Source organism: Periplaneta americana, chromosome 8, assembly GCF_040183065.1.
Source record: "Periplaneta americana isolate PAMFEO1 chromosome 8, P.americana_PAMFEO1_priV1, whole genome shotgun sequence".
NCBI classification, from domain to species: Eukaryota; Metazoa; Arthropoda; class Insecta; order Blattodea; family Blattidae; genus Periplaneta; species Periplaneta americana.
Genome location: NC_091124.1, coordinates 39291617 through 39316923, shown reverse-complemented (window position 1 = coordinate 39316923; position 25307 = coordinate 39291617). Strand labels below are relative to the sequence as shown.

The 25307-nt window shown below is 33.4% G+C and overlaps 2 protein-coding genes and 1 long non-coding RNA gene across 6 annotated transcripts in view; 1 reads left to right on the top strand and 2 right to left on the bottom strand.

Moving 5' to 3' along the window:
* Positions 1–6059, bottom strand: part of Srrm1 (Serine-arginine repetitive matrix 1) — a 143580-nt gene extending 137521 nt beyond the window's left edge. For 2 of the 3 annotated variants that reach the window (XM_069832759.1, XM_069832761.1), the window contains exon 1: positions 5906–6059. In XM_069832759.1, the coding sequence (XP_069688860.1) occupies positions 5906–5929 (24 nt within the window). In that variant the 5' untranslated portion in view covers positions 5930–6059. Of the gene's footprint in view, positions 1–5556 lie in introns of all 3 variants that reach the window. The other variant, XM_069832760.1, reaches the window with a different exon arrangement.
* The window catches only part of LOC138704671 (uncharacterized), a 464077-nt gene that overhangs the window by 314144 nt on the left and 124626 nt on the right, over positions 1–25307 (top strand). The gene's annotated exons all lie outside the window — the stretch shown is intronic.
* The window catches only part of LOC138704670 (protein FAM76A), a 32527-nt gene continuing 19693 nt past the window's right edge, over positions 12474–25307 (bottom strand). For both annotated transcript variants that reach the window (XM_069832794.1, XM_069832795.1), the window contains one exon: positions 12474–24734. In XM_069832794.1, the coding sequence (XP_069688895.1) occupies positions 24501–24734 (234 nt within the window). In that variant the 3' untranslated portion in view covers positions 12474–24500. The remainder of the gene's footprint in view (positions 24735–25307) is intronic.

Sequence of the window (25307 nt, the reverse complement as noted above, 5' to 3'; positions counted from 1 at the left end):
CCACCACTCTCTTCTCGCAATACAGATGTAAGAGGTCAATGAACTCAAGTCTGTCTCCTTAGATGAACTGTACATCCCACCTCCCTCTCTGGCTACGATGTTGCAATCTGCTCACATCGTTCAGTGGCTTGAAATTAGTGATTTTTAAATTAAATTTACACTATACACCAGAGAGATACATGATCTTTTACTATATTTTCTATCAATATGAACAAAAAAATTCTGTATGGTTGTGAAACTTGGACTCTCACTTTGAGAGAGGAACAGAGATTAAGGCTGTTTGAGAATAAGGTTCTTAGGAAAATATTTGGGGCTAAGCGGGATGAAGTTACAGGAGAATGGAGAAAGTTACACAAAGCAAGACTGTATGCATTGTATTCTTCACCTGACATAATAAGGAACATTAAATCCAGACATTTGAGATGGCTAGAGCATGTAGCACGTATGGGTGAATCCAGAAATGCTTATAGAGTGTTAGTCGGGAGGCCGGAGGGAAAAAGACCTCTGGGAAAGTCGAGACGTAGATGGGAGGATAATATTAAAATGGATTTGAGGGAGGTGGGAGTGGATTAATCTTGTTCAGGATAGGGACCGATGGCAGGCTTATGTGAGGGTGGCAATGAACCTGCGGGCTCCTTAAAAGCCATTTGTAAGTAAGTATGAACAAAAAATTACGATCCTACTCGCAATAGTTACCGAATAAGAGGGTGTTAAACATTTGAGGAAAAAACTATTTTTTCCACCAATATGATAGTATATTTTTTTTTGTTACATACAACATGAGCTATTCACTCTGAAAATCTGCAGGGTTATTTCACTTCCACCCTGTATATGACGGAAAACACAGAATTAGCCATCCCTGAATTTCAAAATTGAAATTTGTACAAACAACTACTCTATCCTTTCGCACTGTGTTGCTATTCACAGCATTTCACACTCCAAATTACTCCTCACATTCCAATACAAAAACAATACCCTTGAAACTGGGGAACTTGCAAATTTCAATGGTCTGAAGAGAATGGCAACAGTTGAAGAGTATTAGAGAAATACATTAGTTGGAGTAAATTGACCAATTCTTTGATGTGGATGAAGAAAACGTTGATCAATGGCTGGTTACATACTTGGCACTTGCCTGACATGAAATCAGAAATGCTGATAACATTATTGTTGACCCCACATGTGAGACTACAAATAATGTGAGTAACAGTGACGATAATGTGGCGAAAGAAGAGATAGTGCCTGACCTAAATATTGTGTTCCACTATAAACTGCACTTAAATCAACTGAGCCCCTCACGAGGTTTATCGAAAAAGAAGACGACAGTTCATGCCTGGACATACTTTTACTTCGGAGAATTAGAATGAATATAAAAAATGCTGGTAGTAAAGTTAAAAAAAAAAAGTGACATTTTTTAAAAGAACATAAAAGTAAGGTAAGAAAAAGCAGAATGGATTAGGGTAACTGTCTTATTTTATTAACCACTTTTTCCCTCTCCTTCATTACAATGGATAATCGAGGTTTTACTATATTATTATTATTATTATTATTATTATTATTATTGTTGTTATTATTATTATTATTATTATTATTATTATTATGTCAGAATGCCCTATACTCGCTTGCCAAAACAAATTCTATCATACTTTCCAGGAGACTGCAGAAACTCAGGAAGACATAAAAATTTATGGATGAAAACCGTAACAGACTACAAGGTCTAATACATGGAATGATGATGATGATGATGATGATTATTATTATTATTATTATTATTATTAATTTTATAATTACAAGAGGGTGGAAGCGCATTATCTAATGAAATTTATAAGCTTGTACTTGCTATTTGGGAAAAGGAAATTGTACCAGAACAATGGAAGGAGTCCATAATCGTACCTATCTTTAAGAAGGGGGACAAGACTAACTGTAGTAACTTTCGAGGAATATCACTTTTGTTGACGTCATACAAAATTTTGTCCAATATTCTTTTGAGAAGATTAACACCATATGTAGATGAAATTATTGGGGATCATCAGTGTGGTTTTAGGCATAATAGATCAACTATTGACCAGATATTTTGTATTCGACAGATAATGGAGAAAAAATGGGAGTATAAGGGTACAGTGCATCAGTTATTCATAGATTTCAAAAAGGCATATGACTCGGTTAAAAGAGAAGTTTTATATGATATTCTTATTGAATTTGGTATTCCCAAGAAACTAGTTCGATTAATTAAAATGTGTCTCAGTGAAACGTACAGCAGAGTTCGTATAGGTCAATTTCTGTCAGATGCATTTCCAATTTACTGTGGGCTAAAGCAAGGAGATGCACTATCACCTTTACTTTTTAACTTCGCTCTAGAGTATGTCATTAGGAAAGTCCAGGATAACAGAGAGGGTTTGGAATTGAATGGGTTACATCAGTTGCTTGTCTATGCGGATGACGTGAATATGTTAGGAGAAAATCCACAAACGATTAGGGAAAACACGAGGATTTTACTGGAAGCAAGTAAAGAAATAGGTTTGGAAGTAAATTCCGAAAAGACAAAGTATATGATTATGTCTCGTGACGGGAATATTGTGCGAAATGGCAATATAAATATTGGAAATTTATCTTTCGAAGAGGTGGACAAGTTCAAATATCTTGGAGCAACAGTAACAAATATAAATGATACTCAGGAGGAAATTAAACACAGAATAAATATGGGAAATGCCTGTTATTATTCGGTTGAGAAGCTTTTATCATCCAGTCTGCTGTCAAAAAATCGTAACGTTAGAATTTATAAAACAGTTATATTACCGGTTGTTCTTTATGGTTGTGAAACTTGGACTCTCGCATTGAGAGAAGAACATTAAGTTAAGGGTGTTTGAGAATAAGGTTATCAGGAAAATATTTGGGGCTAAGAGGGATGAAGTTACAGGTGAATGGAGAAAGTTACACAACACAGAACTGCATGCATTGTATTCTTCACCTGACATAATTAGGGACATTAAATCCAGACGTTTGAGATGGGCAGGGCATGTAGCACGTATGGGGGAATCCAGAAATGAATATAGAGTGTTAGTTGGGAAGCCGGAGGGAAAAAGACCTCTAGGGAGGCCGAGACGTAGATGGGAAGATAATATAAAAATAGATTTAAGGGAGGTGGGATATGATGATAGAGAATGGATTAATCTTGCTCAGGATAGGGACCGATGGCGGGCTTATGTGAGGGCGGCAATGAACCTCCGGGTTCCTTAAAAGCCAGTAAGTAAGTACCGGTAAGTATTAATTTTATAATTATTGTTGTTTAGTCAACTAATTCGAAGACAGTCCGAACCTCACAAATGATACCAACAACATGGCACCACTTATGAGGCAACTAGGCCAGGAAATAATGGGGTAGGGTGGCCAATTCCTTTCCCCCTCCATTGCATTCATTGCGGATTAGCTACATATTACACTACTCAGATTTTAGATGCATATGAACAATGGACAAAAGATGAAAGCAGACTAACAGCTTGCGAGATGAGATTCATGCGCCAAACAGCTGGCTACACTAAATGGGATCAAAAGAAAAATGAAGATATACTTCAAGAACTTAATGTGTCATCAATACTGGACTATACCTCCAGATATCAGTTAAACTGGAAGGAACACGTCTCAAGAATGGTTTCATTCAGGATCCCTAAGGCAATAATGAAGTATCGTCCAAATGGGAAACGGTCACTTGGTTGACCTATGAAAAGATGGCAAAAAAATCGCTTTTTCAGGCCGTAACAGTTCTTTTGGGGCTAGTACTTGACAGGATGATGATGATGATCAATTGTTCTTCCTCTGACACACATCGTCAAGTGAGATGTACTTACTGCCTAATAATAGATGTACATATCAGCCAGAACCTCAATCAGAGAATTTTTAATAATAATAATAATAATAATAATAATAATAATATTATTATTATTACTACTACTACTGTATTATTATTACAACCATACCTCATATTAACATTCTACAAAATGAAGTGTAAAACTATAATATTAAAGAATTAAAGAACATTCTATGCAGAAAATTTTAGCTTGTGTAATGTCTGAAGTTCAACTTGTGCAGAGGGATATTACTTAGATCCAGATAATCGAACAATGCACAAGTGATTTATTTGAAAAAGCTAAGAGAATGAAACAAACCTGGGAATATGACATTTAGTTTTTGTTTGGTGCGCAAGAATTCGAGTTTGATGCAGTTTGTTAATGCCTTTCTTAGAAGCTGTCTGTAAATGAAGAGTGAAATGTTTCTTAAGTAATTTTTAATGCGAAAATGTTTATTTCTGGATCTTGTTGGTTAGTGATAAAAAAAAATTGCGATTTTTCTTAATATTATACGGTTTTCAAGACAATTGCACATATATTACCAGCTTCGATCATCAGTCTCTAATCCGTCCTATTATTATCCAATTTTAATTACTTTTGTCAGATTGTTTTATCTAGAGAAAGTGTAAAAAGGGGCACATCTCTATGTTCAACATTGTCAAAAATGATGTCTTAAAAAATGAACACAGGTTATAATTTTTACAAAATAAAAATCATATTGCTCCAGCTAAAAAATCTAATATTTATATAGGCTACTTATGTGATTACGGTATTTACTTCTGTCCCAAATTATAGGTTGGTCAGTATGGCGGACATCATCCAAGATCAGTGACAGGTTATGTTTCGTTTGTTAAGGTTTTGGTATGCCTACAAAAAAAACGTATAACATGCAAGGCGAACCAAAAACCTGAACAAACCAAACCTTACCTGTCACTGATCCTCGACGATGGCCGCCATACTGACCAAGGTTCAATTTGGCACAGAAATAAATAATTACCCACATTTTCTACAAGAAAATAACACCGGCACAAGAAAACAAATACACATCAAATATTGACAAAAACATAATTAAACTTGGCAACAGAGTAAATTTGTTATGAAAAAAAATGCAGGGATAGAAGTTGGCTTTTATGGCCTACACATGTATCACATCTGCATGTTTAACAACGGCCTGAAACCAACTGTGGCTAACAACATTCAAACCTAACCTAACATAATCTGCCGCTGCTTCGTTAAACACAACTTTACTATTAGTCCTATCAGATTATGTGTTACAACTTATATTCTTCAGATAGGAGAGCATAACAAAATATATCCACGAATTTGGGCTGTTTATAGCAGTTTCCTCAGTGATTAAAATTTAAAGTATTGATACTTCCACAATTTCCTACTTCCATTTTGTACTTACTAAATTTATTTCAGTAAAAGTAGTTTTCAGTTTGAGAATTACACTGTTAACATATATACATGGCAAAACTACTGACATATAAACCTCACTTTGGAAATATGCTCACAAATTCTGATCATTGACACTCTCACCATAAAAACATAATGGACCCATATTTCCGATATATATACTACATCTAAGCTAAACTTATCAGCACACTGAAATTCTACCAACTAATAACAGATGAACGTTTGTTTTGTTATTCACTTAAAACAAGCTACAGTAAGTGATATCAGTTTACTTCTAGAAATAAAAAAATTAACTTACAGTATACATCATGGTTAGACCGTGTGTCGTATTCTTCCTCTTTCCTTAAATCTGAAAGCCTTAATATGGCTTAACAAGCGCAAATGAACTTTCAAAGTAACTGCCTTAAGTGCAAAATAATTTCAGCGTACTAATACTACCACTTTATTAGCAATTTACCTAAACCAGAACAACGCGTCGTTGTACAATCGTGGTACCGCAAAACCTGTCTGCTCTTAAGAATGCGGTGGGTCCGTAAAGATTCGAACGGCCTAATCACGTATAATTCTGTTGTTATGATTCGCACTTTAAATATATCTACGTTAGACTAATTTACGGTTATTTAACTACTATAAAGAATAAACATTACCCGAAAAAAGCCTGCATCTGTCATTTTGTAGCGGATTTAATAATACCAATTTTTATTTCACTACCATGCTAATAAAGATGGCGTTGATTTTAGTGCAGAAATAGCGCTCTCTGGGAGTATCGAAGCCATAAGCGTTTCGATAATAATCGATTTACGTTAACGTATATTTTCAGCATTTGTAAGGCTGTGTGTACATGTATCTGTACTAAAATATATGCAATAAATTAAATAACTCAATAATTTTTTTTCAATATTATATTCAAACTACACTTCACAGCACTGCTCAGCCATTGTAGTGCGTGTAAAAGATGCGCGAGGAATACAACTTTGCCCAATCATAGAGCTATCTGTTGGCCAACACGAGAAGTATGTCTGAGGCTGACTTGAGGATCCATAAGTGCAATGTGGATTTCGTTTCGCTTTACGGAAGAATATTTGTATCTAAGTCCATATCAGTGCTATGGAAAATTAAGAAATAGGAAGCTGGTATTGATATTCTAAGTTAAATTCGTCTAAATAGTGTCGAAACCCAAAGGTTTTAGATATAATATGTGAAGAGGAGCTTGGTGTCGCTGAGGCCTCGGTGACTCCGTCAATCTTGCAACTTCGTCCTTACCGCCTTCGTAGACGACCGCACATAATCCTTTCAACCCCCTAAATTAATTGTAAAAAGAGAGTTTTGTGCTTAGCAAAATGTTGATTTACTTTGGCATTTAATGCTTTTTTTTGTATTTTAATTATTTAATATAAAGATAATTGAATCTGTCCTATAAAGAGTGAGTGAAGAAAGAATAATGCTGAAACTAATCAGGAAGAGAAAAAGAAATTGGCTGGGAGACAGGCTAAGAAGAAACTGCCTATTTAAGAAAGTACAGTACTCGAATGAATGATAAACGGGAGAAAAGTTCGTTGCAGAAGAAGATATGAGCTGACAGATAATAAGATAATATGAATCGTATGTAAAGATCAAGAGGATGACAGATAATTGGGAAGTTTGGAGAATGCTGGATTTGCATTGAAAGACCTGCCCTTGAGCAGAAAACTATTAATGAATGAATATAAAAATACTCACAAGAAGAATAATTATTCTTTTTACTGCGGGGTTAGACAGGGATTCTCAATTTTTATTCATTAAATAGGAACTCCTTGATTAACAACTGGAGAACACACAACTACATAGATATTCCACATATTCAAATCAACAGAAATAAGAAAACAGACACTATCCTTTACACAGATGACCAAGATCTTTTAGCTAAAACAGAAGTAAAGAGCAGCACCCATACTAAATTTAATTGCAAAAAAAAAAAATAAAATACAAAAATTCTCGTGGGAAGCTCTCCTTGGCATATCACATTTGTAATCGGTTAGAGTCCATTGTTAACCCATTATTGAAACGAACAAGAAATTTCAAGCAGGAAATCAATGTCAGTTTAAGAAGTCTCGGCTTTACTCCTAATGAGCAGCCTAACATACGGAATTTTCAAAAAAGTTGTGAAACCAGTACCGGGTAGTTTGAGATATGGAAAAACTTGCCAAATCGTGGTAGAGGGATGTCAAACTTTACCGAATGGCCAAATCAAATTTAGATTTCCATCAAAAAAGGATAAATGCCATAAAAATTAATTGTAATGTCATTCCTGTTCCCCAGGGAGGAGGCAAGATCCCTGTTGACATCACTGCAATGAGAATGAAACTCTCCCTCATGTTCTTGGTTTCTGTTCCAAAGGGGAACTATTAAGAAATAATAGACACCACATGGTGAGGAGTAACATTGCCAATTGCCTTAAAGAAATTTGAAAATTTTGAAATCTATGAAGAAATACCCTCTATCTCAATCAAAGGTTTCAATAAATTTACTGACATCATTCCAATCAACAGAAAGAAGAACAAGGCTTTGTTATTGACCTAACAGTACATTTTGAGAAAAGTAATACACAGAGCAAAGAAGTCGATCATGAAAAAAAAAAAAGAGGCATTCCGAACTTTGCTTCAAATACCTGGAAGAAATATCTTATCAAAATGAAAAAGATGTGAACAAGAAAATTACCAAATTTATACAAATTCTAGGAATAATAAACAATACATTAAAAGCTAAATTAGTACAAAAATCTACAAGAATAAAAATATATAATACACTAGCATTACCCTCCCTTTTATAAGGAAGTGAGATTTGGACATTAAAGAAAAAAGACATGAACAGAATCAAAGCAATGGAAATGAAATTTTTCAGGACAGCAGGATATACTCTTTTACACCAAAAAAGGAATGAAGAAATTTTAGAACAATTAGAAGTAGAGTCAGTAGAAGAAAAAATCAGCAGATACAAATCAAATTGGCTAGATCATGTAAGAAGAATGGTAAATTCAAGAATCCCAAAAATTATGATGCAATATACACCTAGAGGACATCGTCGACCAGGAAGATCTTTTAGAAGACTGCTAGATGGGGCAGAAACAGGTCTACAGAGGCCTAATTCGTGAACGATGATGATGATGATGATGATGACCTGGAAGAAAAATACAACAAAGCTCAAAATCGCTGACAGGTGACTGGATTATTGTTTGTAGCGCGTGTAACTATTTCAAAATTTGTGTAAATATTTTCTATCAATTTCATATTGATACATCAAATCTCCAGGATGTATCTACATGAATTTTAAATTCATCTGTGTTAATTTTATTGTAAATCACCATTTGTACAGTTTTATAAATGAATAAATAAATTAATCGGTTTTAAGGATGACTGCTAAAAGAAAAAAAAAAAAAAAGAAAAAACTTAACTATACAGGATCTCTTTTTTGTATGCATATACAAAGAAATTAATCCAATAATTACTTAGGTTACATATTTTAAAAGTTTATTAAAGAACTGACTTAAATGTTTGTTCTTAGATTGTAAAGGATATGACAGTTCTTTTACCTATGTTAGGAAAAGAGATGCAAAAACTGAAGGAATATCAGTCCCAGTAATTCAAAGAAGCTTCTGAGATTTGAAAGAGGAAGTGTCAGCTTCTTAAGAGACTACCTGGAGTATTAAGTTCACAGCAGAAAATGAGGCCATGTCCCAAAGCTACATTTACAGCTGAAGTGAACTAGACAGTTGACTAAATAGTCAGATGTAGGGTTGCCAACTATTTTTGAAGAAAATACAGGAGACTAAATGGCAGTGGCGTAGCGTCAATGTAAGCCAAAAAGCTTAGCTTCCCCAGTTAATAATAATTTCATAATAAACCTGCAGTTTATGGAGAAAATTATTTATTAATTTTAATAGAATTTATATTTACGCATTAAATATTGTGATGTGGCAGCTCAGGATGATTTGTGATGCAGCAGTAAATAAGAAGCCTGCACACACCAGCTTCCAAGCAGACTGGTTTCTTCTGTGTAATCCACCCCGCAGATTTTCCATCCCTTTCTAACTAAACTACCCTAGTCGCAAGGCTCGCAAGAAGCTAGCTTTAACATTTAAAATAAGTAGTTTCCGAGTTATCCCTTTTCGTCAGTTGTGTTCAGCTGAGTGTTAGTGTGCATTGTGGCTGATATAATAAATAATGAGCGAAATAACAGTTCCTGACACTAATTTACTTGAATTTTTTTAGGACAATTGTATTATCAAGACTGACTTACGAACAAAAGTGTGATTTAAAAAACAAATGACCGACTCCCTTGCTTTCAATGAAGGACACAACCAAAAGACAGACGCATACTTACATAATGATACTAATATTATGATTTCTCTAAGTATGACAGGGAGTGAGCTAATGTTATACGTATACGTGTCTATTTGTTAAGAGGTATGTGTAAACCGTGGAATCATATTTTACTACGTATCATTTGAGGTCATGCCTTATTGGTGTTACTTACGATGTTCCAACTAATCTTCGACTGCTGACTTGAAATTGACTACTATTTATTTTAAGACTGTATTTTTGTAATACGTTTTCTCATATTGCATGAAAGACAACTTGAGTTAGCTTCCTCTGCTCAAAATTTCATGCTACGCCACTGCTAAATGGTCTACAATATTTCACATAGAAAATTGACAAATTATTCAATACAGTTAGCGGTACTAAAAACAACTTGATTCTACACTTAGGCATAAATTAAGAGTATTTTGAGACATTTTGCCTCGCGTAATAGTTCTAAACAAATTGTAAAAATTCCCTACATGAATAGTTGAAGTTGAGTGTGATGTGCAGTTCTGATTTGATTAGATGTGTCATGTTCCTGTTTCGAACATCTGTTCACTTACTGTTCATAAGAGAAAACACTCTTTGCATGAGCTTTGCTGTCTGATATGACTGCAACACATTTCACCATTTTTTTTTTAAATTTGTAACTCCAACATTGTTTGATTTTAATCTAGTGAGCCCTGAAACTATTTCTGGCAAGTATTACCTTCTACAGGGATTGCACATTTCAGAACATCTTTGGAACAACAGAATCCATCATATAAATCACCTTCAACCACGTAAAAATTAAATACTTACTTACTTATGGCTTTTAAGGTACCCAGAGGTTCATTGCCCCCTCATGTAAGCCTGCCATTGGTCCCCATCCTCAGCAAGATTAATCCAGTCTCCACCATCATATCCCACCTCCCTCAAATCCATTTTTACATTATCTTCCCATCTATGTCCCGGCCTCCCCAAAGGTCATTTTCCTGCCGACCTTCCAACTAACTCTATATGCATTTATAGATTTGCCCATATGTGCTACATGCCCTGTCTATTTCAAACATCTGGATTTAATATTCCTAATTATGTCAGATGAGGAACACAATGTGTGTAACTTTATCCATTTTCCTGTAACTTCATCCCTCTTAGCCTCAAATATTTTCCTAAGCACCTACATTTATTTAAAGTGTAAGACACAGTAGACGTTGTTATTTCATATTCACAACAGGAGCCACAGCTTCCTTTCTTTCGTGTGTAGTCTAACATATTTGAAACTTGTTATATTGATTTCACAAGTGTCTCACAGGTCAACAAGATATCAATCATGTTTATCTCAAATTATTTTAAGTTGTTGACCCTTTTTATGAGAAATTTATAAAAATGTCATTAAAATTAATGTTAAAGAGCTTTCATCATATTCGTAATGTGTAATCAAATGTAAACTAAATAAAATACATTGTTTGAGATGGATGCTAATCTTTACAGTTGACTTTCTAATCTGGCTATTCCTTACACAAAGAGGTGCCGGATTACTGAAAATGCTTAAAATTGTCATTAAATTTAATATTATAAGCTGGGCCAACCACTCCACTCGCACTTCTAAATCGAAACTAGAACATTACACATATATACGTACATAAATAATATAGTGTAACAAATTAATATTAATCCATCACCATTCTTAACACCATCTTCTTCTCCACTCTGAAATTTTGATATAAATTATCTCAATTATTATTATTATTATGTTATTAACTTTATTATTATCATCTTTATGTACTTCTTAAGTCTCTTATCCTGGAGTTTAAATGTTAGTCTACAAAGTATATAGGCTTATTTGTGATTTATGTATGTTATAGTCCTTCTAGACCTCTTAAGAATCTGATCTTGGTATTAGTATATTAAATTTTAGTTTAAGGAACATATATTTTTGTGAATTATGTATAATTTGTGTAATACTCTGGTATTAGAATGTTAAATTTTAGTTTAAAAACAACAGATATTTTTGTGAATTACGTATAATTTGTGTAATACTCTGGTATTAGAATGTTAAATTTTAGTTTTAAAAACAACAGATATTTTTGTGAATTACTTATGTATAATTTGTCTAATACTCTGGTATTAGAATATTAAATTTTAGTTTAAAAACAAAAGATATTTTCGTGAATTACTTATGTATAATTTGTGTAATACTCTGGTATTAGAATGTTAAATTTTAGTTTTAGAAACAACAGATATCAATAAATGAAATGAAAAACATAACACAGATGCAAATTTCCCAGAAAACTATTACAGATCGGAAGTGCGGTTGAAGGAGACCAGATTACAGAGAGTCTAGTGTAGGCCTATATTAAATTCACATTTCATCAGTCTTATTAACAGTATGCCATACAGGCTCATTTTCCAGGTTTCATATGCATACCCAGCTAGTCCACACCTGTGGAGTAATGGTCAGCACGTCTGGCCGCGAAACCAGGTGGCCTGGTTCGAATCCCGGTCGGGGCAAGTTACCTGGTTGAGGTTTTTTCCAGGGTTTTCCCTCAACCCAGTACGAGCAAGTGCTGGGTAACTTTCAGTGCTGGACCCCGGACTCATTTCACCGGCATTATCACCTTCATTTCATTCAGACAATAGATAACCTAGATGTCGATACAGCATCGTAAAATAACCTAATAAAAAAGAATACCCAGCTCACACCAACCCACTTTAAGAACTGTTTCAATTGTTCCTTCCGTGATGTGAAATATTAAGAGATGTGACAATGAAATTTATGGGACAAATAAACTAGAATTTTACAACAATCTTTCATCCAAAATTTGACAAAATGGAAAGGGAAACAATATAAAGGTAAATACAATGATAAATCAGGCAACACAGAAATTAATAGATGTGTTTTTCATAAAATTAATTAATTTTATTACCATGATATATAGTATATAAAAAAACTTGGTGCAATGTCACGTAATTTGCAGTCACAGAAGTCAATGCAGAATGCTGTCCCCACACCCTCTGTATTTCTGTACAAGTAAGAATGCTGAATTATTTCTTACAGTACATGCATAAGAGCATATGTACTTATTCACTTTATTTATCCCCTTGCAAAGATTATCAACTTTGTACTTGTGGAAAAGAATAGAAATTTAACAAGCACACGTGAAAAATGGATAAATATGCATACAATTTATCTGTAATATAATATGTAACATGCTCTTGATGTTTTACATACATATAATTTCAAAGATACCGTGTAAACTGTTTTTGATTTAAAAATTAAATATTACATTAAAATCAAATGCAACAATAGATAAGTTGCTACATCTTTCATAATATTTTAAAATTATCTACCTATTTATAAGTCACATTAACACAGTTTGAAACGAACATGAAAAGAAAATATCAAAGCCACCTTCACAATTTCTTGGAGTCCTTTATGCCACATATTCCGCTTAAATAGAGATATAGGAATTTAAAAAAACATGTCTGATGAAAGTATTTTCTAAAATTAACGAATGTGATAAATTTATAGTAAAGAAAAAGAATTGAATATTTATAATTAACAGTAATTAAATGTAATCAGAACTTTCTGGATATAGTAAAGAAAAATACTAAAATGTTAGTTGTTGATGTAAGTACAGTCTACTTCTTTTCCTAAGTTAGGTTTGGTCACATTAACTTATCCTAGATTAGGTTGATTAAATTTATGTTAAAGGTGTTCCCATGTTTTACATACAAAACATGTTAATATACAACTGTTACAATGAAAACGAATTCTGTATGAGGAGTCTTACTATGATCTTGCAATATTGCTACTCTTTCACTGAATTTATTACGTGAAATTCGATAATCGAAAAATTTGAGTGAACTTGCTTTATTTCAGTATTATCATCGCTGCAATTCCAAAACCTCGTAACTCCAGAAAACAACATTTTTCAGTAAGAACAAAAATATTAATGGAGCGAAAGAAAGTGCTTTCACAAAATGTAACTACGAAAACCTTGCATTGACCATTTACCAGATTTTGTTACCTAACAGAATTAAGTCCCAAAAACTCGTACATCCAAACATTAACTATAAGAGGTTTTGTATTAACGAGTATGCTATCATTCCAATGTACCTACGTGGTTTTGTATCTTGTCATTTGCTGTACTGTATTATTTATTCTTCTATAAGGGTCCATAAACCATTGAGAATCGGTATTTTGCATGAAACCTGAATTTTACCAGTCACTAGATTTACGAGGTTTTGAAATAACAGTGATGATATTTCATTTAATTTTTTTAATATTTTCTCAGTGTTGCGTATACTTTTATTCTTTTCTTTTATTATGAGAAATTGACATTTCTCATGTCTGCATTTAAGTGATGTGATTCATAAATATTTTCTGTTTATCACATTCATGGTTTTCACGGAATACATTCGTCATAACATTATGTAATATTTAAAAGCGAAAAAATTCTCATTCAATCTCTGCATGTTCTATGTGAGAAGACACTCTCATTTCTTCATTTCAGCAGTATCTCCTGGGCCTACATTAATCATTATGTGCGTGGCAAATACACATATTTCAATGTAGGAAGGGCATAAAGATCTCTTGACGAATTGTAAAGATGTGGCAAATATACACATTTTCATGTAGGAATGGCATAAAGATCTCTTGACGAATTGTAAAGATGTTCGAAATTAATTATATTGCAATACAAATTTTGAAAAAATTTACTTATAAATATAAATTACTTTCATATAGCAATTTTAAATGTGTTATTCGTGTTTTTGCAATAATTTTCCTCGAGGTATAATGCCAATTTTACTCTCTCTTTCCCTTCTTGTCTGCAGATACAATCTCTGCAACTTTGTAAGAAATGTACACAGACAAATATGTCTCTTTAAAGTATAAGATTTCGTATATGGGAAGTCCCCATAATATGCTTTAACACAATTCTCTTTTATAAAAATTATAACTATCTACTTATGTAATATAACACAAAACAAAGTTTTCTGCTGAATCAAAATCATGATTCTTCATATGTTACTGTATCCATAGCAACTGTATAACAAATGAAACTGAGATAAGAGATAACAAACTTGACAATTACATGCATATTGATTTGAGAATGTCAGACATTACATCTACATGTTACAGCACATTTTCAAATCCAAGACAGCAAAGGTTACACGGATACAAGACACAACCTTACAATGCACTCTTCTAGTTAGTGATGTTAAGGAGTAAAGCTCACTGCACTCTTTTTGCTACTGGGTAGTTGACTTTATGTTGCAGCTACTTTACTCCTAAGGTTCAAAGTACCCTTCAGCTAGACTTACACATATTACATCTCCACCTTGAAAACTATATTCACCCTCATAGGCGCTGATTACATGAGAACCTATTTTATGTTTATGTTTATTATTATTATTATTTAATTATTATAGTTTCAGCTGTCTTATTTTCGATTTTCAGCAAGAAAAAGTTCAAAGAGTAGAGGTATGTTAAGAGTTGACCTTGTGTCATGTAAATTACATATCGGTACCCAAGAAGTACCAGTTCTCCTGAAGACCAAACGTTAATTAAAAATTCTGACAAAAATGGAGTGGAAGAATAAAATGAATCTGATGATCATCACTAAAATATGATAAGTGTAATTAGCAATTTACTGTGGAATAACTTGGAATGAAGTAGACAATAAGACTGAAAAAGTAGCATTAAAAATAAATTGACACACGTCTGTTTCTCTTTTCAGTAAGTTCTAAAATGGGACATCCTTTTTTATTAAAATGTGGACAAAAGAAGGATGGGAATCTAATAATATTGGTTATTAACAGAACAACAAACAATTTTACAAGATGTAGTAGCTATAAATAAACTAAAAACTAGGATAATTCTAAAAATAAATCAATGACATAGATAGAGACATATACACATATACATAATATATTCATAGTTTTCTTTTTTAGGATTTTATTTTATTATGATAGATGATTATTTTATTGATGAGTTTCAGTGAACTGTAAGACAGTGATAAATGCTACTGAAATGGTGATGAATATTGAAAAGGAGAGGGACAGTAGAACAACAGAAACAGGACAACACCGAGAAAACCTTCAGAAATCTTGACTTTGTCCACCATCACCAGAATTCGAATCTGGGTCTGCAGCCATCATAAGCCAGTGCTCATGCATTGGAGAGGAAAAACAGTTCCCTCAGATCTTATCTAGTCTGGTGTTCTACATTGTAGGATGTGATTTTCGCACATTTTTGTTACTCTTATTCACAGTCTGTTCATTTAAATCAGCAGTTACCAATCTGGGATATGGGTTGGGCCATTCAGGGGTACACCAAAGATAATTGGTAATGGCGGACATTATATCTTGTTGCTTCACGCCATGCAATACCTGATGATACAAGTAAAGATAAATCTGAAATTTTTTTAACGTGTTTCGTAAATGTAATCTTTTATTCTGTTACTACTAACATTTATATTTGATAGTATAACATTATAAAACACGTGTTAATGAAATAACTATCAGATTTATTAGTTTCCATTATATTATTACGTTCAGAAAATTGTAAAATAAATAATGCCTTTGCCAAGTTTGTTTCTATTATTTGAACTCAAAAAAACTAACCTAGATATACATAATCATTTTATTATCTTTTATGTAAAGTGGTGTGGTAAAAAAATGGTGTGAGGGGGGAATTAGGGGTACAATTTCAGTAAAAACCCCTAGTTAAGGGGTACGAAAGACAAAAAAATGTTGGGAACCGCTGATTTAGAGAGTCTTGGGTCAATGAAGAGCCTAAAGAATGATGCTATTAAATTTTATTTAATATTTGTATGTTCTCAGATCTTTTTTGGAATAAAATCTCTTGAATTGGTTTTTGTCATTTTATTTATTAATTTTCAAGATATTTTAAAGTTCTTTGTCTTTGCATTTATTAATTTTCTTAAGATATTTTAATGTTCTGCCTACTGATAAATGTTGCTTTGGTTACCGACCTATTGCACTGTTTATTTTTTTTCTAGAAAGTCAGATTCTTCATTCCCCTACAGATCTGCATAATGATAAGATCTGCTGTAGTATTAGACTTCTTCCCAGAGCCTTTAGCTGATTGTAGATGTACTTATCTCATTTATATTGTTTGTTTACTCCGCGTTTTGAGGTTATAACTTCTCCTGATGATTTAGAATCAATTATATCAACATTATTTTCTTTAGACTGATGTTATGTGTTATATTCGTTCAGTTTCCACAAGTTAGTAATTCTACTTTGAATGTTATACTACTAGGTTCAAAAAGTTCCCGGAATTTTACTACCATTTTTCGTATTAATATATAACAAGGGATATTATACATTTGTTTTGTTGGTAACATTCATGATGTCATTTCCTTAAAGTTTGCTGATAATGGCAATTATTGGTTTTGAGTTGTAGGCAATTGTTTATCATAGTGTTTCGTTTGTTCGTCGCATTTTGTAATTATGTCCACAGAGCAAAGTACAAACATCAAGTTCTGTGTTTTGCTGGGGACATGATCAGTATGGCTGATGAAGATGGTGATTTCTTAAACAAAATGAAACTGGTGCTACTTGTACGACCCAGTCCCTAAACGACAGTCATCTGAGTGGAAATCGAAAACATCTCCTCGGAAGCAAAAATTTCCTAGGGACACTTCCAAAGGCAAAGTTATTTTAAATGTTATGTTTTATTTAACGACGCTCGCAACTGCAGAGGTTATATCAGCATCGCCGGATGTGCCGGAATCTTGTCCCGCAGGAGTTCTTTTTCATGCCAGTAAATCTACTGACATGAGCCTGTCGCATTTAAGCATACTTAAAGCAAAGTTATGTTGGAAGTTTTCTTCGACTCTCAGGGTCTCATGCACCATGAGTTCATTCCAGAAGGTCGTACTGTAACGAAAGAATTGTACGTAGAAACCCTCCGTCGCCTCTGGGACGCAGTGAGAAGGAAACGTCCAGAAAAGTGGGTAGAAAACAACTGGTTCCTTATGCATGACAATGCACCTGCTCATCGCGCAATTAATGTAAAGAATTTTCTTGCCAGGCACAACATAACTGCTTTGGATCACCCACCATACTCTCCTGATCTCTCACCACCTGATTACTTTCTGTTTCCCCGTCTGAAAAGTCATCTGAAATGACGGAGATTCAATGCTGAAGAGGTTATCGCAAACGCGACGAGAGCACTAAGACGGGTTTCACAAAATGGCTTCCAGGAACTCTACACGCGTTGGCAAAAGTGTGTTGTTGCGGAAGGCAACTATTTTGAAGGGAATGCTGTAGAATAGTGTTTAAGGTACGTTGTTTCTATGATGCTAGCAAATTCCGGGAACTTTTTGAACCTAGTATGTAGTTACTCACTGTAAGATAATACTGTTTTAATATGAGAATCACCAATTAGATAAATGTACAGTGTTCCATTTAAAATCGCCCTCACTATGAATGAAAACATCCCATATGATATCAGCGCCTATGTGTGAACTAGCACAGTTTCAAAATCTCCCACTGGTACTAGTACATACTCTTGACTATTCCCTCTGTTTATTATTGTTATTTAAATTGAGGATTATCCTTCTTACAAAATGTATGAAGGAGATTCAATTTTAGTCACTAAGTTGAGCATTATGACAGCTAAATGCATTGCACTGACGTCAGTTACCATAGCAACCCTTTCTTTCACTTTAACTTCTGTTGATAAGCAATGAGCTTCAGATATCTCCATCTTTTCGTCAGTCAATTATTTGTGTGTTGCCAAAAGCCTAAATACAAGACAGCAGACAACTTTCACATCATTTGAAGGAATGGCACATAATAAAGAATAAAGAAATAGAAGCTGGTATTTTAACACCATTCTTACTGCATTTGGTTATCACAGGTAGTGATTTCTGACACACGAATAAATATCAGTCCTACATCACACTACAGCTGATTTTGTTCAGGCTATGTGGCAACACTTCTGTATCAACTGCTAGCTGGCATAATTATCAAATAAATTAATGACAGTATAGTGCTAAATAGTAAAAGTATGTTAATTAGCACCACTTCATGTAGTGGAGGAAACATACAATCTGAAGACAAACTTACAACAGTCACTCCATAAGTAACACATCATTTTTTTATTAAAAACTCACCTTTCTCTACAACATTCAAGATGTAAAATGTACAGAATAATAAGTAAGCATACCCTCCTTTATTTCGCGAAGATGTGTTGTGTTGGTAACCATGCAGTGGGAGTGATAACCAGTATCGCACAACAGAAGATTTACAAACAGCTGTTGAAGCTGCCTTGACACACGTCACTACAGATCATCTCCGCAAAATATGACGCAGAATTGAGTTGTGCTACGATAATGACAGTCTTCACACTAATGTTATACGATCAGGCAAGTGTCCATATCAAGCATTCAATCATAACCATCATAGTGTCGAAAATAAAGAAGGGGTACGCCTACTTCTCTGCCACTACTTCAACAATGAACCATAATTTTGATGTGGATACATCTTTAAAATTGGTCCGATAAGTGTGCTCTCTAGAAAATGTTGGGCAAGCAAAAAAAAAGGAGTATACAACTTTAGCTACTATCTCAAAAAGTATAACTGACTGCCAAAATGTGAAAACTGACTTCGATAACCAAAGGACTTAAGCATCTAACATTAATGACTTCAAAGTCACTAGTCTTCAAGTCAGTATATCTCCAAACTGCAATGTGTAGGACGGTGATACGTGTCTCAAATGATTCGTCTGAATGAGATCTAACCAGAAAACGCCAGATAATAACCATCTAAATGGACAGTAAAAAATTATAAGAATTCCAAAGAAATAAGTGACTAAAATCTACATTTCGAAATATTTGCAGCTAAAGTCGAAGCCAAAATATAAGGAAGTACATTGGATAAAAGAAGAGCTCAAAATGACCCAAACCAAATGATGCAGAGCTTATAAAGAGAGCCTCAACTGAGCATCTCTACTGTAATGTGGATATGGAAGAAGTGTACCATTTGCCTATTACCTCTTGAAGATTACTAAATTAGATTACTCTATAGGTGCAAGCTAATGTTGATGAATGTTGAATTTTTTATTATTATTTTTTTTAAATTCATTGTTAAATTTCCAGCATCTATGAGTGCTTTCCAATTGCACCAACTGATGGCGTTACATATCAACAATGTGATGTTGAAAATTGTGTTCAAGATTGTGTCCAGCAACAGTCCTGATATATTGTATTACATATTTTGAAGACTGGTTAATTAGTAGCTCTACACACTCGCAATCACACTCACATTCATACGAATTTCCAGACAATAGACATTCAGGGAACTTTTCTTTTTCAAGGAAAATTTCCTGCGAGTCGAGCCTGGGAATCGAACCTGAAACTTCCAGATCTAGTCTTAATTTTTAAATAACTTTATCCCTGCAAATAAGTTTGTCATTCTGATCACTTTTAGTCAAAACTCGTCAATCCTGCTAAAACTAAGACAATGAACTTCCCAGCTGTATTACTCTTTCAACAGAACCCATATTAAGGGGCTTTTATTGCCATTGCCATTGGTCAGATTTGAACTCGAGACACTCAGATTCAAAAGCAAGCATGAAAACCACAAGATTACAGTCCAGAAGTAAAGTGAGAGGGAAAGAGACCATGTAGGCAAATTACAGTGTACAAACAGTATTAATTTTTAAATGTGGTACATTTGGAGTGACTCTCGTAGTTTTTCCCTAAGAGAATGATTATATCTTGTTGATATTATGTAAGTCTAGCCCTGAGGCAAGAGGCAGGGTGCATCTTAAGAGAATTGATGAACTATATATTATAACACTTTAATAATAATTCAAGTATTTTGCAAACGCATACTGTTGCAATTTAAAATATGGATTCTGTTTGCTAATGTTATTTCTAGCCACTAAATCAGATTAAAGACAGCAAATTCCTTGTCAACTATATTGGTATAAAATTATATAAAACTTGTCAGAAGAGGAAATTTGTCCATACTAGAATAAGTAGGTCATTCTAATGTAATACAGTGATATATTACAAAATGAATTATTAATAACTACAAAATATCTTTTCCCCTACCATATAAGTTAAACATATTTTAAATTTCTTTAGTTTCCATGAGGAACAATATTTAATTAAGATACAGCTAATCCAATACTGTTCAGCCCATTTTACAAAAATATCACAATTCAAATTTCAGCTTCCTGATTAAGGTGAAGTGGGGTAAGAGTAACCTAGACATTGCACAATAAGTTTAACGGGCCAATGCACCAATATAAATTTTGATGAAATTTTCAATTGTTGTTAATGCTCTGAATTTTGGGGTTCTTGCATTTTTCCATCTAGTGTCCCAATAGTACTTCGTTAGCTGAGATTTTAGTTATTGAAATTTCAAATTGTGGGAAGGTATTTTTGAATGTTCTTTAAATAACGTAAAATTATCCGAGTTTTTTCTTGGTACATACAGGTTATGACGTTTTGATTAATTATTTAAAACACAGTCTCTTGTCACACTTTTCCTATCATCTGGGGGAAGTGTAAACCATGGCACAGACATATTCATTATGTTAATCTGCTTCTGGGACAAGTACATGGGGACCAATTTCAATCTGTCTTTTTTTCATTTTTCAGAATGAAATTGTTTCTAACCATTTTGTAGATAAAACCTGTCCCCAAAGTTTTACAAAGCAAAATAATGGGATATAATGTAAAATAGTTCTTTTTTAAGTTAATATGAAATATTTATTTTTACAGCCAGATAATAAAAGGTTAGACTTCAGCACTAGGAAGTGCAAAAAAGATTCTAGCTAAACAATTAAAAAGTACGCTTTATCACAGTACAGTCGAACTTTTCGCTTGGTTCCCTGACATTTCTATACAACACAATGCTAAAAAAATCATCTGTAATTCGATCTTCTTTTTCTTTTTTTGATAATTCGAAGTGAAATTCAACGAAATTCATTTCCGAAATTACGAGCACAAGTAGACCACTGCCCTATCTTCAGACGAAGAAGGGCAGAACATCCTGCAAAACCATTTCCTACAATCGTCCAAACCATGAATCACATCCAGAAATTAAGGTACTATGATGTAGGACAACAAAATGTGAAACAATTTTCCAGTTGCTCAATAAATCCGAAGAATTTTGCATGAATCAATAATTAAATTCTAAAAAACAAACAAAAGTATCAAGCTCTTTTAAAAAAAAACTTTGATTGTCCTATATTTTGACAATGTTTTACAAAATTTTGAATAAATAATTTTGTTGTCACTGTCTTGCATTGATTTTTTTACACGTTTCTCGGTATGATTCCCATGGAGACTCCATAAATTTAGTTGGTTAGGTATATTTCAATCAAAACGCCTCTGGTGTAGAAAGTAAGACAACATTTATTGAAACTTGTCTAATTCGAATTCTCGGATAATTCGATTTATTAACGATCCCTTCAATTTCGAATTAACCCAAGTTCGACTGTATATAATAAAATGAAATTAGTTTTAAAAAATGAATAAAGATAATTACAACTGTAAATATTTTTCAATAAAAGGCACATATTTTGAAATATGGAGCAGAGGTACAACAAATTCCCACCAGATAATCAAATAACGTTTATCTACAGAAATAAAAAATGTTTTATGAAGGTCAGCAGGAAAATCAAAGAAGGGAAGAATAAGAAATGAACGTATAAAGAAAGTTATGGAAGTGAAAGGCAAGCCAGGCTAAGACAACAAAACACTGCAGTGTTAAAAGGATGCCAGAAGAGAGAATACCGAAATTAATTAATAAATTGGACCCAAAGAGAGAAGGGAAACGGATCGTCCATAAAAAGACTTGGATAAATGGAGTACAAACAGCCCTGACAGCAACAAATTTGGAGCCAAATCAATGGCTAGATAGAGTAATGGCATTCAGTTTCCAGAAGACTGTGACAGCTATTGTGACACTCAATCTATGTAAGTGCAAAGAATGAAAAATTGAAACATTCCCTGGAATAACAACTTAACGTATGTTACGTCATTTTTCCGTTTCCAGCATAATTATATTGAATCCTTAATAACACATCCCCTTCCTGTCACAATATTATTTCCGTGCAACAAACGCATCGTCTTCTAGAAACATTTGAGCATTGTTCTGTACAATGCTGTTATATCAGATCAAAAATGTTTGATGATTTGTATCTCAAATTCAAAATTTTGTAATTAGATTCTTGTTCCAGAGAACGCCTCAATTTATGTTACTTGAATACTTAAGTTGATATCACTATTAAGGGGACCAGGATCCTGTAATATGCTCAAAATTTCAATTTTTGTTTTTTATTGATTTATATTCTCTGAAAAATCTTCTTCCAATTGTATATCATTTATGCACATTATTATTACGGAAATGTATTTTTAAAAAATTTATTTACAATGAGGAATATGCAGTTGTGGTGTTCTGATAACTTTGAAGGGATTCTGTAATATGCTCAAAATTTCAATTTTTTTTTTTTAATTGATTTATATTCTCCGAAAAATCCTCTTTCCAACGGTATATCATTTATGCACATTATGGGAATATATTTTAAAAACATTTATTTATGATGAGGAATATGTAGCTGGGGTGTTCTGATAACTTTGGCAGCCATTTTTCGTAAGTTAGTATTTTTCTCTATAAAGTATACCATATCTCAGCTTCTAGTGGTTAGATTTATTTCACATTTTCTGTGTGTAATTAGCTGGTACTGTAGCATAAATTGATATAGGATTTTTTAAAAATAATGGTTTTTAAAGCAGATTTCTTTAAAAATACATAAAAAATGAGGTTAAAATTTACATATTCAGAAAAAAATTAATAAATGTATAAAATATTGTTATTTTTAAAACCCTTCCATCAGATTACTTATAAGAGTGTTAGAAATAAGCATAAAAGTTTGACTGTTTTACTCCCGACAGTTTTACAGAAAAGTTACTAATTTAACATGTGTTAAGATAGGAGATTCCCAGTCCCCTTAAGTGATATATAGATCACAGTTGCCCTTGTATCAGGCCACACTTTTCTCAATGTGATAAAAAATCGGGCAAGTGAAACTCATATCTGGACACTATACAATTGTATCTTATTATATGCAAGAGCAATACTTTTCTTTTACTTTAGCCTGTCAATTTAACAGAACTTGCAGCATTGTAGAGGGCAATATGCACTGTAATTCACGATTGATATTATATTTTAATGCGAAGCAGCATTTTACATCTGGTGTCACACTAACCCCAATATCACACTTAGCCCACTTCACCTTACATCTTTACAATAACTATTTTAAAAACTGTAGATATATCATATGAGAGGCAATTTGACACATAAACTACTTCTGAAGAAACAGTCTTGACAGGACAACATGGACAACAAATGAGACCAATTCACTTCGTATCTTTCCTCATTCACCCATGTAAACATTACGGTTAAAAATACCATCCGTACACACAGGGAGGGCAATTAAATAAATACAATGAGAAATTATCCTCAAGGCCTTAAAAACGGAGGACTGCTTACAGTTAAACAATCAGGAATTCTGTTTGATGTTTGTCACAACTACATATGTGTACTTACAGATATGGTGTCCAATAAAAAAACTCTATCCTTCATATGTAAATATTGACATGATAGGTGTAAAACCTGTACAATTCTTTTTACATACAATTTCTTTCATAATGTGTCGGCTGCTAACATTTGTCCACAATGTAAGACACAATTATACACTTTCACAGCAAAAGAAAAAATACCACCCAATGAATTTTGCTGCACACATGCCTGATTGCACCTTCGCTTACAGGCCGCTCTTGCTCTCCTTCTCTTTGACTGCAGCACACAGCTTTATTTTAAAAAAATGCAAACATTACAATCTTACGTCACAATATCAGAATTACTACTACGCTAGTGAGGGACTGTCAGTGCCGCTACCACTACCACCACCACCTAGTTCTCGTGCTGCGGCTAACATCTGTTTCTTCCCAGTCTTGGACAGCGTTGCCACTTCTTTCTGTAAGGACTTAATCTTTAGAGACATAGTCTCCACTTTAGTTTCGTGTTCCTTTTGAATATTTTTCATCTTGTTCCTAAGTTCATTTTCGACGGTAAAATGCTTAGCTTTTAATTCTGTGATCTGTAAATAAATTATGACATTATTACAATTAAAATTATAAAATGACACTCAAAATAACATTGAATATCTTAAATACAGTAGAATTCCTCTTAACCAGCACCAAAGGGACCAGGCTAGTTCCGGATACGAGATTTTGTCAAATAATTGAATAAATATCCTTATACTGCTTTTTTGAGGGTATTAAAAGATTTTGGGATGGATATTTCAGCACAAAAATCAAAAGTAATGGCATTTTTAGGACAAGACCCAGTCAGAAGTAAAATAATACACAATAAGCAATGCCTCGAATAAGTACAAAATTTCAACTATCTGGGTTGTGAAATATCTTATCAAAATGAAAAAGATGTGAACAAGAAAATTACCAAAGTTACACAGATTCTAGGAATAATAAACAATACATTAAAATATATATTATTTTAATGTACCGAAGTACATATGATATTTCCATGCAGATATTCTGCATCATCATACGATGAAAGAGTAATGGAACGGAGAAAAATTCTCTCCGGCACCGGGATTTGAACCCGGGTTTTCAGCTCTACATGCTGATGCTTTATCCACTAAGCCAAACCG